An 18,135-nucleotide genomic window follows, 5' to 3' on the forward strand; every position below is an offset into this window, starting at 1 on the left:
ACATGGCTGAAGACTTTTCGTCGTTCTTGAGCGAGAAGAGAAGTAGGTATCACTAGTTTTACGCCTCAGGAATGGTGGAGCACCGTGAAATAACCATCATCCGCATTACGTACACACTTTACACTCTTCCTGCAGTCTTTCCTTCGCCGAGTGGTTTTCTGAAGATGGAGTTTTTCTCAGCAACGTTTTCAGGCTCTCGTGCTAGACCGGAATCCTTCGCTGCTGAAGTTACCGAGTAGTTTTTGTGACAATATTTGTCATCGTCCATTCAGAAGGATTTTTCAGGGTATTTCTGGTTACCGTACAGTAGAAGAAAATGTGAAGATTTGGTACGTCCAAGTCAAAAATGATCAATCAACTTATGCCTTATCTCAGATCCAACTTTTTCCCACGTCCGTAATTCAATGGCCATCGATCAAACTTGTTGATTTGTTTCTATCTCTAAACCTAAAAGCAACAGCTCTGCATTTGTAGCAGAGAAGACAGATGGCTAGAGTATTGAAAAACATCGTCAAATGGGAGTTAATTATCGGGGTTCAACTCGCATAAGCGATTATTATTTACGCCACTAATCCATTATTGATAGAGGGCAAAGCACGAATGATATTGCTGCATATAACGTAATTGGACTTGGAAACATGGTACCAATGGAAAATGCATGAGGAGCATTAAAATGGCGGGCGAACAGATGCTGACGCGGTTTAAAAGAAACCTTCTACAGCATTTAGGTACGACCCACAAGCTAAAACCAGGATGCCATCATGCTCGTGAACCAGTCTTCTTTTACAAAGGAAAAGAAGAAGTTTCTCCACGTCTTCGCGTGGCTACAGCTTTCAGGTTAAATGAAGACTGCAGTGAACAATAAGTATAACGTATACATGCATGTATGCGCGGTTAAACAATCGACGGTGCTGACTTCTGTATTGTACAGCAAAGCTTGGAATACATGTATATTTCTCGGCGAATCATTCAGCAGGTCAGATTTCAGAACTCTATAGACTCGGAGGAGCTTTTGATGGAAATTCGAGAGAAAATACCGACCTCATCTCGGAGCGGAAACTCGTCTCCAATTAAGACTCTGCTCTTTAGCACCTGCAGCTGACAGTGAAACCTTGTCTTTGAACTAAGGCTGACGGACCAATACCATCCCCGTATCGATCTGAGCGTTGGGTAATGCCGGGGATACCTTTCAGACCTTGATCGCAGGATGTTTCTAGCCTTTTCGCCGCGCTCGTCACGGCCAGTTTGGTTGGCTAAGATCCCAGACGATGAAAGCAATATCGCATTGTTTCTTGCCGGTTCTTGGTTCTGATATAGACGAAACAAGACGCCGATGTTGCCTCGGCGAAGCCAAAAGAATAGGGTGGTGAACCCCACAGACCGTAGAATGGCGGTAGTGGGTGACCGTCTGATCCGATATCTTTTCAAAATTTTGCTCGACTCTCAACCACCGATTAGCGAAATGCTCCGAGCTGCAATGGCCGGAATTCCGGTCTATTTGGTAGCCGGAAAGTCTGTCTACTCGTTTGTTGGATTGAATTGAGCGTTCTTAAATCCATTCGCGTTGATAATACCCTGGCGGAGTTCAATCTAGGATTCGTAAACCCATCAGAACTTTAGATTGGTTCAATGTTTCCACTCTATCGTAGTTTTTTGGGATTCGAGCCTGTAAAACCACAACAGAAAAACACTTGGATTAAAGGCTAAACAAAAGCAAAAAATATCGAGCCTGTGAAATGAATTAGCTGGAAGTTTGAGGTCTAGTCGTCAAGCCCGTTTTGACGTGGAAAAAATTTTAATTGGAAAAAAATTGGGTGAATGTTGTGCCGAGTGCTCCCAGCAGACACTCGACACGAAACATTAACCCATTTCGACCGAGCCATGAGAATACCAGAGGGAATGTGTAATCTCCACCTAGCCAGCCCTGGACCGCAACAACGCTGCTTGATGTCTCGAAAAATAACAAAAGTCGAGGAAAACGAAACAATACGCGTGGGAACCCACGGGCAAGCCAATAGAGGCCGCGGACCATGTGATAAGCGATTATTATTCCGAGTACGCCGAGGTGCTCATCCCTCTGTAGCCTCTCTCACACTTTTACAGTCGATCCCATATTCGCCGCGGTCCTGGATCATATAATATGCAAATTGACTTCAGTCGGACTACAAACACGAATTCAGCATTGGAACTCTACCCTTCAGATAAAATTCGGGCTTCTATACGGAGAGAAAAAAGTCGTCGAACCAACCAAGCAAATTCAGTTGTCGGAAAAATCGTTACTTCAGCTATGAGTTTGCAAGAATGAATATGCCGTGGTTATCATAATAAATTCTTACAGGTCAAAGAGACAAATTTTTTCATCGTTAAGGTTGATTCAATTATAAGTTTGACAGTTCCTAGCACTGGTTGGATGCACCGACTCACAGTCAGTCGACTGGTCGAAGCAGGTTGCACCTGCGGTTGAATGCGTGCCAGCGCTTTAATTAAATATTCCGTCGTCGTCGTAAAGAATATTATTTTTAATTAAAACCACTTCGAATGATTGTTGAAATTTCTTATAACAATAAACATTCGTTCCCGTCGAGCATAATTTAGTAATTCCAGCAAAACATCACCTCGTTCGACCCGATCTTTTGTTCACTCCAATGATATTAAAACTAAACTTAATGAAATATTTTTTTTCTGAATAACGGTGAAAATAATACACCGAATTGAACGTTCGCTTGATTATGTCCAAAGCATTTCCTCAAGGAAAACATTTAGTTCCGTCAGCCAAGATTTATTGAAAGTGTGCAAGTACCATCTAAATCTATTTGAATATTTGTCCGCTTTCAGAGCCAAGCTTTCATTTTGGTGGTGACAATTGATTCTTTTGTCATTTCGACACAATATTATGATACATCAATTGAGAGAGAGACAGATAACATTCTTGGAGAATGGGGTTATTTTTTATGTTCGTGAATAGAATATCCTACGGAATGACTTTCCCCTGACGAACACCAATAACGTCTCTATTTCGATTTCGCAGTTGTTTGTTCGACCACACGAGAGGATTTTGTATTAATATTATCGTTATTTTTTCAAGTGAGAAAATAAAAAATTTCCCCGCCTGAATGGCGAGAGGGAAGGTTCCGTTTACGAGGCACATCCGTTAACTGATACACAAGAGCCCGTCGAGGGCTCGGAAACTGCCGAGATCCACCACCAAGAGAAACTCCGTTTCCCACCATCGGTGCCTTGTTGTTTTCCCGACGGTGTCATTTTTCTCTCGCTACACTTCCCCCATTATCTGGCAGTGCCTTTCTCGGCTCCATTCGCCGCGCAGTTGGACTATCTGCTCCCATCAGCACGAGCGCCGTGCTCCGCAAATGGAGCCCTCCTTCAACCTGCAGCTTCGCCACCTGACACACACACACACATACACAAAGACCATGGATATGTAATACCCGAGTTGCAGGGATCTTCAGTTTCAGTTTCACGCGCCTTCCTCTCCCGACATCCGATTATTCCTCATTGTAACCTAACCTAACCTAACATAATCCGACGTAACCTAACATAACCTCAACCTCAACCTCAACCTCAACCTTAACCACATCACATCGATCGAATGAACAATTCAAACGAAATTTTTCCGAAAGGAGCTCAGCTTGAGACGAAGGAACGAATTCGTGAGACGAAAATTAACGTCACTCCAATATCATTGTGTAAACCGATGATCCTTCTCGACTGTGACCAGCTTTTTCAAATGACTTCCCTCGTCCACTACAACGGTGCATCCTTCTCACGCCTTGCAGACTGCGTCCTTTGACCCCTCGAGGGGTTATACGCCATAGCTTATTGCCTCGGGATCTCGAAGTCGTAAATTCTTGGACGCCTGTTCCTTTAATTAAAAGTCTTTACCGACTGTCGGTACTCACCGGTCACCACTAGGCGTGCGTACGATGAACTTTCGACCGTGTCTCCAGTCACGTGATGGACGGTTCGACATCGGTAGCTCGAATGTGCATCGGCAGTACTCACCGCGAATATGAGGAGCTCTCCCGTCGGCAGCATGTGGTATTTTCCATCTGTGAACAATCGTAAGTTTTTTATTATTTACCGCGTTTGTATTCTTGACTTGATTTTTTTTTGCAACAACTAAACCCAATTAAGAATTTCTAGGTTAATCTCTGTCACATTTATCTCGATCTGACCTAATCAACTAGCACTTTCATTAAATTCAATACGCGTGAATGTTTCACAAAGGGCAAAAGAGCGGCTGATCTGAGCGGTCGGATGAATGAGAGTTTGCACTAAGGTGAGCATTCGACGGGTTTCGGTCGGGCTTTGTCATGTTGCGAAAGACGAGGTATTGCGGATAAAGATAAAAGGATCCAAGTCCCACGAGATTGCTCAACTTCTTCGGGAAATCTGCTCTCTAGCTTCTTTTACGCTTCGCCATCGTTTAACCGAGTTGGTAGAAGTCTGATGAGTCCAAAAGAACAAGGCAAAAAAAGAGAAAGAAATGTACGAAAGAAGAAAAAGGAGAATCCTCCCGAACAAAGAGATAAAATAAAAACAAAGAAGCGTCACAACTTTTCTCATTCCTTATCTCATAATCGCCGTATCAAAGGAACTTCGAACCTCTTTGCAGGCCCCCTCATAGAATTGATTTGCACACTAGACTTTAATATCACTGTCTTCCGATCGCTTCTTCAGCAAGTCGTCAACCGTTACGGTCACGTTGTGTTTTACTTCCATATTCAACTAGGCGTGATCCATTTACACGGCCTGTACTCTCTTCCATCATACCTGTCAGCATCTGAGATTGAACTTCAACGAGATAGCTGAAATTCGAACTCTGCCCTGAACACGTGGCAGAGATCCGAAATTCGCGCCCTTCGCACCCGGTTGATAATCCCGGTGTTAGCGTGAGGCGGAGGCTGCCTGTCTGAGCCTAAGTTCTCAATTTTGGCAGTTATTCAAAACCGTGTCTTCCTGTATAGCTTATGAACCACGACGTGCCAATAATTTTGCGCTTTTCTATCTGTGCAGCAGAATTCCAAAACAAATTTGTTAGGCTAAAGAAAAGTTATATGAGTGCAATTTTCTACTAAATAATATCCTCCAACCGGTGCACTCGAAGCGTGTAAGAATGTGTGAATAAAAATAGCTTCATGTTACCAGTATTCAACGTGGCGCGTTACAAAAATTGCACAATGTATGCATACCTATAGCTCGAACCACATTGCCCACGAGTTGGTACGATATAAAAGGGGTTGCTTCATGATGAGCGAAGGCGGTAAGAGAAATGCTCGTTCAAATTGCTCTCCGTTTTACATATTTGAATTTTTTGATTGGATTTTTTATTGGCGAGCATAAATATTATACACACGTATAAAAGAGCCGGCAGAGTGGATAAAGCGAAAGATATTTCGCGATCTAGAATCACGGTGTATTTTTAGGCCCATTTCTCGTAGTAGATTCCATGTTTAACTGCATGTTATGCATCATAAACCGACTGCTTTTTTTCATAACCACACGTCCCTACATTCTGCGGATTTCCTCATCCTGTGCGGATAAACACTGCAGTCCAGCCGCGACAACAACGTCAATATCTCGCTCCTCGTCCGTCTCGTCCGTCACCTCCTGCCTTCAATTCAAAAACACCTACGGTTCGAATGTTTGTTAAATGCAGCCTCGACGTGATCGCAGCGCCATTCATTCACGTTTGCCCGAATGTCGGTGTTACTGTACGCCTCATCACCGCGTTGCAGACCCTCGAGCTTCCCGTTTCGCATTGATCCGTGTTATCGACTCACGTAAGGTACATTGGCCAAGCCTCGATTGGTATCCCGTTGAACACGCGTCCCATAAAGCATCCGCTTGACGCCTCATCACCCGCTCCACGAAGGATCGTTGAAATCGATCGGTGCAGGTCTGCACCCTGATTCGGACTGTCGGAAGAATACCCCTTCAATTTTGTCAGCTCTCAAAATCAACAAATAAGTCGACGATGACGCGGAATAATGTCCAACGTCATCTCTTCGGACAGGGAAACGCTTTCAGTTTTAACCCTTTGGGGCATACATTTTTCCTTTCAGTTGAATTCCTTGGAAATGGGTACATAAGGGTTCTCGAAGTCGCTGATATCAAAAATGGGGTCACATGTGAGAAATTTTCGGAATTCAAAATGGTGGATCTAATATGGTAGACTGAAAATTTGGAAGTAATCAAAATGGCTCGAAAATTCGTTTTCATTCACCCCGTTATCCCCTCGATCGAGTAACAAATTTCAAGCGAATCAGATCAATTTCTATATTTTCAGTCCGCCATATTGGATCGGCTATTTTAAATTTTGAAATTTTGACGTCGCATTCGTTTTGACGACCCGAAAACCCGAAATTACGGAGTTCCAATTTTTTAGTCCCCATAACCTTACCTTAATTACATTTATTCTGTAAAAACAGACATTTTCGACACTTAATTGTTTATTTCGCGGAATCATCATAATCCCTCTTAAAGCATCAAGATTGACATCTTACAAGTTCTATTATGCAAAAAACAGAACTGACAGCGATATCTCAAAAATTGAATATAGATCTTGAATAACCGATTCAAAATGTGTCTCATACATGAGACTGCAATTCAACCCATTGCTTTAGCGTAGCCGTGGAAAAGAGGCTGACGACTAGTAACGAATATTCACCGTGGTTATTAGTAGAAGTCCAACTGCTCTGTGTCGATAATGGGAAAATAGTTGGGTCAACCGCGAAGCTGTGAAACGTGCAGTCCGGAGACTGAACAAGAGACGAGCATAGCTGGCTGGTAGTGAGGCAATGATAATGGTGGACATTTGAACACTGCAGGGCTGAATTTGCATTGGGAGTTTAGTGCCTGATGTTTGAACTGCAGTTTCGGACGAGGTGAGAATGTCTGCGTTTGCGTTTGTGTGCGTGGATTTTGGTGTGTGATGCACAATGGGTCGATTGAAACTTTACCAACATTTGATGGGCGGCGGTAGACGGAGTGACTGCGTCAGTTACAAAGGAAGAACAGATTTCTGCGGGCGAAACTTTTCTCCCGATGGTTTTCACGGTAAAACGCAGAAACGTTCAGGACTTTTCAGCTCCTTTGTTACAGTTGAGATTAAAGGCTTTTTTCTGAATATTTCTTCAAACGTTGGTTTATTTCAATAGCGTTCAGATATCACAGACGGAGGAAGGAGGCAGTCTTAAAAGGTTTCTCTTCGTGGATCGCTAGGGCTGGATTTTTTTTTTTTAAATTCAGCGCTTGTCAAATCCCACGAGAATGAAAGCTCCCCATCCATCAGCAGCTCAATATATCTTTTTAACCGTGCTATCGGATCACGAGACGCGATAATGAAGAGTCAAACTTTTGTCACACTTTTCTTCGCTCGCTCACTCTTCACCTCTATAGACTCGATTGGAAACTTTCGGAACGCTCATCAACTCGACTCGGATGTTTCTTACGGATGTTTTCTACTTGAGCTCCTCGCGGTCGATTGAAAGTTAGTCGACACCAATCTGCACCTTTGTGCAACGGACAAGAGACTGATAGCTACTTTTTCAAGTCAGCACATAAGACTCCAAGGCTCGATCCGAGACCTTCTTTAATTAAAACGTGAATCGCGCTAAAAACGGATAGACGTACGTATCTCGAAATTCGTGCAACGAGGAACGGAGCACAAGGCACGCGAACAAAACACCCCAGGGAAGTGGAGGAGCTACATTTCAGACTTACCAGGCCCTTATTACACTTCTCGGCATTAATGCACGCCGTTGAATCCGCCGAGCAGCAGCGCAGATGCGGCTTTCCACACTCTTGAACTGTGAGCGCCGCCTATCTCGGTATGGATATAACAAGTTTGCAGTACACGCACTTAAATTGGCCCCTTTCAACCACTAATTAACTGCGATATTGACTCGAACCGTATCATCTCGACTCTAATCCCGTCCGAGCCGAGGTCAAGAGCTTTGCATATTTTTTCGGTTTGTGCAAATCTATGTTCAAAATAAGTCGCGAAACGATCTCGCTGATTTCAAGGCGTTCGCAACTTTATGTCTTTTCACACTGATGACAGCACACGGCGCATACCGAGGGGGAACTTATCCTTTTTAGTAGTTCAACTTATGCATATATTGCTGACTCGTGCAGGCGGTTCGGACGTACTAAACAAGGTCTTAATTGGCTCAAGAGACGGATGGAAGGTATGCCCTCGTAGAAAAGCGTCATTTCAACAATCTGTGCATCGTTAGAGGCATTCGAGTTGCTGTTGTAGCAGAGCAAACAATTTGGTATAAAGTGTAGTACAATACAGTGCGAACAAATCGATGCTACAAATCCTCATTGCAATTTTCCGTTGCGAGCGAACCTGTGAAAATATTGACTTGACGTCATATCGATATTTTTTTCCCGCAGTTATTATTTATTTATTTTCTTTTTTTAATTTCATATTTTTCACCACCACTTTACAATGCCAGCGTGAAATTTTCTGGAATTTATAGTCGCGCACATCATATAACGCATCAAGATGGCGTCGTTAATCGATTCCACCTCACCTCGACATATTGGAATGATGACGTTATCCTGACTCCCTACCCCCTCTTCCCGCCCTTTCGCCCCTTTCCCCCCCTAACTCGAACGCGCATATTAGTAATCAAAATAATATTCAATAAATCCGTATTACTATCTGCAGTGAAGTGGATATTCATCCTCCTCATGTGCTACCCTGACGCAGGGTTGGAGGATTCCAAATTTTCACTTCACAGGGTAAATGTTTGCCTTGTAAATCACTGTCAAACTCAGCGTAGGTATTATATTTAATTGCTTTACACAGTGAGAATTTATACGTTGTACTAACCGTTTTTTGGTTCCGGGTAAATGTTGAAGGCGGAATCCTGCACCCAGGATGTAACAGCGACGTATTCTTTGACGAAGGTCGGTATCTCGCACCTCAGGACTCCTGTGTTTCCAGCCAGAACGTAAGTGTCGCGTACTTGAACCTCGTACTTTTGGCGGACAACTGTAAAACCAGGAAGCGGAAGATTTTTTAATTAGATTGACGAGACAGTGTCGACCTTGCCGTACCTACGTGCACCAGGAAAAGCGAAGGACTCACCGGCTCGGACGCTAATCTCCCGGCCCAGAACCCGTCCAACACTGTTCGAAGCTTGGCACCTGTACACAGCCGAGTGGACGTCATGGCGATAGCTTTCCGCTCCGAACGGTAGAAAGTATATTGAACCGTTCCTGAGCATTTCACGAATGTTTGGAATCGGTAGGACCGGAGCACCGTCGCCCATTAACCAGTCAACCCTCGGTGCTGGGCTTCCGTGTGCGGAACAATGCATCATTGTACCACTGTCGTTGGCAAACTCCACCGTCGATCGTGGCTCCGTGACTAAGACTGGTCCTTGACTGTCCAGTATCACTCCTCGTCCTAGAACAGACACATTCGGTATCTAAGGGTGGAGTTTAGCTAGTTTTTGTCGACGCTTTGAGCAATTACCCCGTTACGTTGAGTTGGGATTTAATCCCCACCAGTAATTATCCCCATTTGGAAGTAAACGGTCAGTTCGATGCTTCAGATTTATGAGCTCACCTCGCGATGGCCTGCACGACTCGAGTTTAATGCGCTACCATAAATTTGGTGGATGGATTGACGTAAATTTATCAGTGGTATTAGATAATTATCAGAAATATGCTCGTGCCTGGCTTCACCCGTAAACAGTTTAATATGTAAAATCGGAATTGTACCGTGATGATCATTAATGGGTTCCCAGTGCCCCAATATTTTCTTGGAATCAAAACTGGGACGAGTTTTCTTTTTATAGAAATTTTATGGGTGTATGATCAACATATCGTTTGTTTCTCCGGTCACTTGCGTTGCTAGATATTAGCACATAGAAATCGCTTGGAAAGGAAACTCGTTTCAGTTTTGATCCTAAAAAAAGTAGTGAGCCACTGAGAACCCATTAATGAACAATACTGTAGCTATAGAATTGGACAGTAACGTGAGTGTCTTTGATTCTTGAGTGCTTCGCCGTTGTTTTATACACTCTATCAGAGGCGCATTGTTTGCGGCTTTATCTTACAGCCAAAAACGCTTCACTAAGAATAAAATATAATGAAGAAATATATTCGAGAAAGGGCTTTATCTTCTTCTTTGTTAAGATCTCTTTCCAAGTGTCTCTGGCACGCTTCCCCGTTTTCCGGTGTTTTTCCACAATCCAGAGAGAAGCTCCTTTGACTGATTCCTCGTTATTCTGGACGTTTGTCGAAATATCAAAAAACAAGCCCGCTCTTATGTTTCTCTCACTTTTTTTCCATGCTGTCCGTTTTCTTGATACGGACACAAGACGGATGGTTATTCCTGGCCCGCTATCAGTTTTTAGAAGTCAAATCGATCGGAGGCGATAGAAATATCATTCGTCTCGTTACGTGTAGAAAACCTTCATATGTTATCCGTCAGACGGCACAGAATGATGGGAAAATACCGCTGTACGTTCCTAGAATTTGTTAACACCATGGCAAACCAGAATGACGACATAAGACAAAGGAAATTCTGCGTCCATTACGTGTTCCTCCTCTTTCGAAACATCCCTCATACTCCACGACGAACGCCATCCGGCCGCACAATGGAATCCACCTCGCCCACAGCTCTTAGAGGAAGACTCTTGAGTCTCTCTCATTCAGATCTGTCCTAATTAGCCTCCAGAAATACGTGCATTCCCAAACACTCTCAATTGATCCCTCTTCCTGCGAAATGTCACGATCACTTCGGGGCATATTTTAAACGGCAGTGACGGACGAATTCATAGAGCTTGCGGAAGTCGTCACTGCAAGCATTCGCTCATGTGCTTATGTACGTGTGCCCCTTCGTGTTCTCCCAGGCTTCCGTCCGAAGACCATATATCGTCGAGGTCCGGGGTGATCTGTATTCAAGCACTGAGCAGTGATTAATTACAGAACCGCGTTCTACTGCGTCGTCCCGTGGCACGGACAGCATCAACATCAGGCCAACACTCAGATATATTGGATTAGCGAGCTTATATGGTAGAGCCTGCACGGTTCTATACGCTCCGTGTAACTTGCGACACGTTTCACCCGAGTTACGCTCCCACTACCCTTTCACGTAAATGTCCTTCTCACAAAACCAAAAGAATTCTGCTAACAGCCCTAAGGTAAGTGCACCAGTTATTGACATGTTCATTTTCCAACATTTTAATTTAACGGCACAACTTGTTAATTTCTTGATGACTAAAACCAATTGCTAGCAGGTCAAGCACTAGAAGTTTTTTTTTTGTTTAAGGATCAAACAGATACAACCAATAAAGGTCAATAATTGGAACAGGGTCAATAATTGGTACATTTACATTACTCAAAAAAAGCGAAAAACAGTTCGCAAGCGAGGGTCGATACTCGTTCGATTTGGGAGAGAGTCAAATTGCGTGGGTAGCTGATAATCCCATATCCCTTGTTCATCCCCCTGCTTATATTCTATCGAATACGCGGACGCCTCGGACGTCCTTCCTCGTTACATCGAACCGCGTTTCCAATCATAATTGGAATCACAAATTACGCGGTATTAGTCAAAATTACACTTATGTTAATATTCAATTAACCGTAACGTCTTCCGATTAAATATATGTAAAAACTCCTTAGCTATGCGGATCAATTAAATCAAGGGTGAATATCAAGACCTCGCGACGTCCGATGAATATGTATCCGTATTATTCACTCTATATAAAAGTTGTCACGTGGTTTTACAATGTGCTGTTCACGGATTATCCCCACGTCGTACAAAAAAAAGCGAATAAAAACTACTGCATTTGTTCGTACGCTCTGTTGGCTGACAAAACCCATGCTAGTGGTGATGGGTCGCATTCATTTGTTCCGCTTGGAATGAAAACCCGGTGCTGTTTCATCCGGAGCACACACAAAGGCCGTGTACGGCGATCAGCCTACCCAGTTAATTTGCTAGGGTTTGATCGGATTGGAGCGATACATTGGTGACGGCAAATTGCTCTATCGTAGAGAAAAATTCCAAATGGCGTTGTCAGATTCTTTCTTAAAGGTACCTTAATATAGTCCTTCGCTGATTGTCGGTACACGATAGCTGGTTGGTACTTTGGGAAAATATTTTGCCAAATTTCATGCTGCCGGAGAAAATTCCGGGTGTATGAAGATGGTTAGAGAGAGCCAGAGAAGGAGGGTTGGGTTATTTCTTCAAGGGTTAATCTCCGAAGCCAGACTTCACGAGACGATTCACGCAATTTTCCTCACCCCGATTTCCATCTCCGTAATATTCTCCCGCTCGTTGATCGATTCGCCGATTCGTAATATCACGAAACTCACCGTAAATGGATTGTAATGTTCGTGGAATTCAGCCTCTTCCCTGCCCGCCAGTATCGTAGATGTTCACCGACTGGCAATCAAGCTCAACTTCATGCTAGACTGAAGTCTAAACGCCTGATCTTCTGGAGTTCCCGTTAAGTTTCTCGATTTGGTTACGGATATTCGCCGTTGGTCCGATCAGCTCGAGGATTCTTCGACTTCGTCTTCATGAATGTGTTATAAACGAAATCCAGCACTGCTGGAAAATATTTCTGTTCCGTGATTTGTGGATGAGGAAAATTACGGTTTCATTGCTTTCGGTCTCAAGGCTTTGATTGTTAATTGCTTCGAATGACGTCTCCGAACGTTCCGTCCTCTGAACAGTTTTCAATTATTCTTTTATATGCAGAAATTGGTCCTGATCATGTTCAAGAGACGCGGTGCACTTGAAATCCTCCGGTAATTCGACAGCTTTAATCTCCGACCTCCTCGATACGTCTCAATTCATAGCCTATAGGAGCCGCGGAGGCAGTCAGCAACCCGTTTTGCGCTAATCGAAATTTACGGGTACTTTACCAGCAACTTACATCCGGCTTTCGATGCTGTCATCTCCATCTCCATCGCTCTCTCGCCTTCTCGGCTAACAGCTCAGCGATGGAAAGTCGTGACGACTCGCGTAAACACGTATAAGAGACCCCCGGGACGTCAGGTAGGAGGAGCCGCCGCTACACCTGCTATCTACCATAAGCACGTAATTGCTTACTCTAGCGTAAAAGGCAGTAACATCCCCCCTATCTTCCCGGGGGTGCAAAGATAGACAAGGATACCGTTAACAACTCTTCCGTAACATTCAACTACCACTTTTCGAAATGGCCTAATATGTGATCCAAGCAAAGAGAAAAGTTATTTCATCTCATGAAAGTCAGGGAAATTTTAGACACTGCAGTGCTTTCGATGTTATTCGATGGCTGTCTCAAGAATGAGGCTTGTCTGAAGTGAGGTTAAAAAAGATCAGATCAATAAGGAACTGCTATGTCAACCCCAGTATCAAAGAATACGGAAATACCCAGATGATAGTTTGGGGTTATCCAACTTCACTATCAGACTCTTTAAACTCTACTAATGTAGGACTCTTGCTGTATATTAACTTTCGGAATCACTATAAATGTTGTTACGTGCTATTTTGGTTAAGGTCTCACTTTAAGATTCCGAAGATTAGGGTTGGGTCAGGTTATCGTTTATCGTCCGCATACTGTTACCGACTCCATTACTCATAAGTTCGATCCAGATGGTGTAAACGCGACAAACAGAACTCAGAATGTCGTCTCCGTAGTTGTTCATGACTAAATACACGGTGCAAAAAACACATGCCGCGAAGATACGCTTGCCTCTTGTTACAGGGTGAATTAATATAATGTGGCTGGAGGCGCGTCGGAAGGTACGAAGAACGGGAGGCTCGAGTGGTACAACACAATAGAATATCGATCAGCAGAGGGAGATAGTCGCGGATGCGAAGGGGGTGACGACCGCCGAGATACGTGTTGGTACGAGGTGGCGAGACCATCAGCAGGCGAGTTCAGGCTGAGAAAGAGGTTCAAATACGGCTCCAGGGACGTCTTAGATTAACTACTCTCTCATCAGCACTCGCTGTTGTCATCCTTGATTGGCTGGTATAACCTCGGATCTTTATTTTCACCGATCCAGCAATATCCATCAACGAAACCTTCCAGCCCCGCTCTTCTCTGTAGTAGGTTAGAAAGCGATTCTCTTTCTTCCGGCGTCTTCAGTATCTTCGTAAACCTCGCAGTAGAGCTTCCCCCGGCTGTAAAGATACTCGAATCTACTTCCGTCACTGAATTTCATTCAGCTGTTTTATGCATCCGCTTAACTTTCGAACTCGAGGGTTAATGGTGCCTATAAATTAGATGCTTTGAGCATACTGTTGGACCAATAAAGATACGCGCTGCTTTCAAAGTAGGTATCCTGCTAGCCATGTACTATATCCATCGTCAATGTAATTGAGAGTGGTCAAATGGGTTCTCACTCTATAAGAACTTCTTTTCATGCAAAGGTAAAGAAATACTGAACTGTGTATCATTTCGACGCTTTCTCGATTACCTTCATCTTCTAGATTATATAACAGCATTACTATTAGAGGCCAATATCCAGCCGGCATAAGACTTCAGCATTGAGACCATTCCTTGCTGTGCGGGGATAATTAAATGGACTGTACTCGATACGTGAGATTCGCATCCATGATGGGATAGACTTGTGGATTCGGGTGTTCAGTGTTGCAGATCATGGGACAGACGATGGTTCGACGCGATATCTGGTTATCGTACGGCTTTGGGCGATAGTCCTGTTTCCGATTAATTAGTTTGTCGAAATTAACGGAGTCCCCAGGGGTCGCTATTCCACCCGATGTAGATTACCGTAGCCTACTCGGTATAGTCGAAGTGCTCACGGAAGCCCGCCTCAATTACTCTCCAGCAGACATTTGATCACAAAGCTAATCATCCAGCTTTTGTGCATGATTGAATAGTCCGTAAAGTTAACTTCACTCGTCATCTTATCGGATGTTTGGGGAACTTTTCTCCTCGATGAAAGGTGAGAAGGTATATACGAGCTGTATGTAATTCTGGTGTATTCCGGCGGTAGCGAACGCAGAGAAAGGGACGATATCGCGGCGTGAAGCTCGGACGAAGGTGAACGTTGAATATTCCAGCTCTATCGGGGATTCCGAATGGAGGTTAGGTACTCGCAGCTCGGCTCTGCATGATGGAGTTGGAGCTGGAATCGCGTTAGTCCGGTGGACAGCGATTGTGTGCACGCAAGCGTACTACGCACTCTCGCATACACGCCCCATCCACGATTGAAGCCCCGCGAGGCACTACCAAGGGGACCGAGAGTTCCGACCCAACTGAGCATTTCAAACTGACGCGTGACACGACGCGTTCTTCCACAGGGCCCTTCAGCCCCGCTTTGATATCTTCACTCTCTTGGTCGAGCAGGTAGTGCCGACGTAATTCATCAAACGTCAAAACTTGTTCCCTCTTCCGTCCCACTGGCGGGGATTAAACCCGGCATTAAATGATGCGACTAATTTCTTGATATACGAGCTTTGAACTGCAACCCGAGCTGGAAAACGCTGCAGGACTCCGCCACACTCAATAGAGCAAGTCAATCGACCCTTTCACCTCATACGAGCTGCAATAGATGTGAAACTCAGTCATTCTCCGATCTGGCGGTTGGCTCAGCTCATCATCTTTCGATCAGGACTTCTTGCCATGTATTCATTCTGCTGTATCTACTGATCGCTATTGAAGGATTGCCGGTAGGAAGTTGATAACATTTTTGTTCAAGCGGTTCGGTGCGTATGGAGATTAAAGAAACTTTTCACTGACGTGAATGGTTTTGAAATATCTTTTCCTAAAGATTGTCCCTGTAAGTTTTCGGTTCCTCGATAATGTAGTACATCTGTACATGTGATTCTACGAAATATCCCTTTTCCATTGCGGAAACTGAATGAATTCCCTCGCAACAGGATTTGCGAACGGTTGTACAAACATTTTATCATTTCGAATGACTACGGGAGACAAGCCTGAACCCGGTGCCCTGCTCTTACAACCAAATATAACCCTATTAGAGACAATAGGACCTTCGCCGGGTGGCATCCACTTCACTCTCCAGGCTTCGCATCCCTTCGGTTCCAGCTTCCCTCGGGCTGCGGGTCCGGGATTCACTAACAGAATTAATATTGATTGAAGCAAGTCACGTCTCTTCGCCAGCTGAATACCCCTAAAGGTGTTGCCGAAATCCCTTGACGGTATGGAGTGTCGAGAATTCCCTCGCTCCAGCTATTCCCGTCGAAAAACAAATTCGAAGTGGGCAAGTTACGAGGGCCTACTTCCTGCGACTTCTCCAATCACGAAACACGCATTCTGGCAAATCCCACTTCTGACACGAAATACAGCGAACCAAGGACGAACCACTGTGCTTAATTACTTCACGGAGTGTTCGTTCGTGATTTCGCATCTTGATTCTAGTCATTGGAGAGGAATGGTTCATGGATGAGGGAAACACCGTCATTCGGGGATGAATTTTCATTCTATTGTAATCGCTTTAGTTTTATGTTAAGTACTGCATAGTCCACCAATTTTCGTAACTAGAATTGAGTCTCGCATGAGTATATTTATATTTATAATTTATAACTATTCAATGTAATTCTGATAAACGATAAAAAATAGTTTTTAAAAAATAATAATAATATACAATCATACTTTGTTGTAAAGCTCAATAAAATTGTCCAGTTCTTGAGAACGTGGAAAATTGTACAAAAAATCTGAACAACAACAAGTGAAACTGCTCGTCAATACGAAATGAATTGAAAGTCAATTTCGCAATCGAGTTTCAGGTTCTTAATTATCGATTTCTTTAGCGAGAAGCATTTTCTATATAATGCGCAAACCCTCGAGACGCCGTCGCGTGGAGAACAATAGATCCATGGTTCTAGCTGGCATAGAGTATTTCAGTATCCCGTGATGTTATTCACAATCAGGCGAAGAAAGTGCGGATGAAAAAGTTGAGAAAAATAAAGCCATATATTATATACACGGTACGTACATATATATTATATACATATATAAATGCGTCGAGCGAGTTCTCCAGCATATATTCTTGCAATAATTGGAAAGAAAGCAGGGCTGCCTCGGGGTATCCACAACAAATATTATAACCGCGAAACAACCGCCTCCGTATTTATAGAACAAACATATTCTCAACTTGAAAACTAACTAATCTTAGGAAGTATCAAAGTTTCATCAGATATTTCAATTGCATTGGAAATCCTTTCGAAGTAGATACAATGAGAAAATAGCTGGAAGAGATAAACTGATTATACTTACTGCCTATATACAGACGCTGGAGTTATAATTGTCGACTATGCATTACCTATTAGCAATAAAATGTGAAGAATGCGAAGAAAATGAAATATTACTTTTACTTTATTAATTTTATTCCTCGCATAATTTGGCTAGATATGATTTTTAAGGCTATCTCGGAAGAGAGTTGAAAATAGCCATGTTGGCAATAAAGATGGAAAGAAAAAAAAACCTGCACGAGGATTAATGCAATGGCTGAATAGCTGCGGGAGGACGAGCCCAGATGTTTTGTGAAAGCCCGTATATTTCCCAGCATCCGTCCAAATTTTTCGACGAGGTATGTATCTGTGAATGTGCATGTGTACATATGATGTATGTATATAGGTACATAGGTATATTATATATATACATATAGCCAAGAAACTTTTATGCAGAAGAAGAATATGAGACACAGTCCGTAATAACTTATGCAAATGTAAGCCCTCCGAGCACAGATAATTCCTGTTTTGGCTCGGAAAGGGTTTAAGAAAGTTTAGCCGGCTCAAGCGAACTGAGCAGCTACCCTTCTCTCCTCTCCTCTCCTCTCCTCTCCTTTTCTCTCCTCTCCGCTCCTCCTCACTTTATTCCGCATCTCTTCTCTCCGCGGACCATCTCACACCTCCGTTTCATTTCTCTTGAGGGACCTTCTTCCTCCATTTCTTAGTCGTTTCCATCCTCCCCCCTTTCTCCCGCTCTTCCTCTCTCTCTCTCTCTCTCTTGGGCTTTTACTTTCCCTGAAGGTAATCGAATAGTCGCAAGCGGACTTGAACGTTAAAGCGCTCAATTAAGCTCTAACAGCTAGTCGCAACAAATTGCGCAAGACGTTCCGGAGACGCGAAAATTCTCAAACACCTTTTCAACGGAGGGTGGAAACACT

The 18,135-nt window shown here is 43.6% G+C and overlaps 1 protein-coding gene across 5 annotated transcripts in view; it reads right to left on the reverse strand.

Moving 5' to 3' along the window:
- LOC124411017 (Down syndrome cell adhesion molecule-like protein Dscam2) overlaps window positions 1-18,135 on the reverse strand; it is a 58,527-nt gene that overhangs the window by 23,494 nt on the left and 16,898 nt on the right. For all 5 annotated transcript variants that reach the window (XM_046889832.1, XM_046889830.1, XM_046889833.1 and 2 more), the window contains 3 exons: window positions 9,122-9,442; window positions 8,864-9,025; window positions 3,918-4,067 (listed from right to left, as the gene is read on the reverse strand). In XM_046889832.1, coding sequence (XP_046745788.1) covers window positions 3,918-4,067; window positions 8,864-9,025; window positions 9,122-9,356 — 547 coding nt within the window. In that variant the 5' untranslated portion in view covers window positions 9,357-9,442. The remainder of the gene's footprint in view (window positions 1-3,917; window positions 4,068-8,863; window positions 9,026-9,121; window positions 9,443-18,135) is intronic.

This window comes from Diprion similis, chromosome 10 (genome assembly GCF_021155765.1).
Source record: "Diprion similis isolate iyDipSimi1 chromosome 10, iyDipSimi1.1, whole genome shotgun sequence".
Classification (NCBI taxonomy): domain Eukaryota; kingdom Metazoa; phylum Arthropoda; class Insecta; order Hymenoptera; family Diprionidae; genus Diprion; species Diprion similis.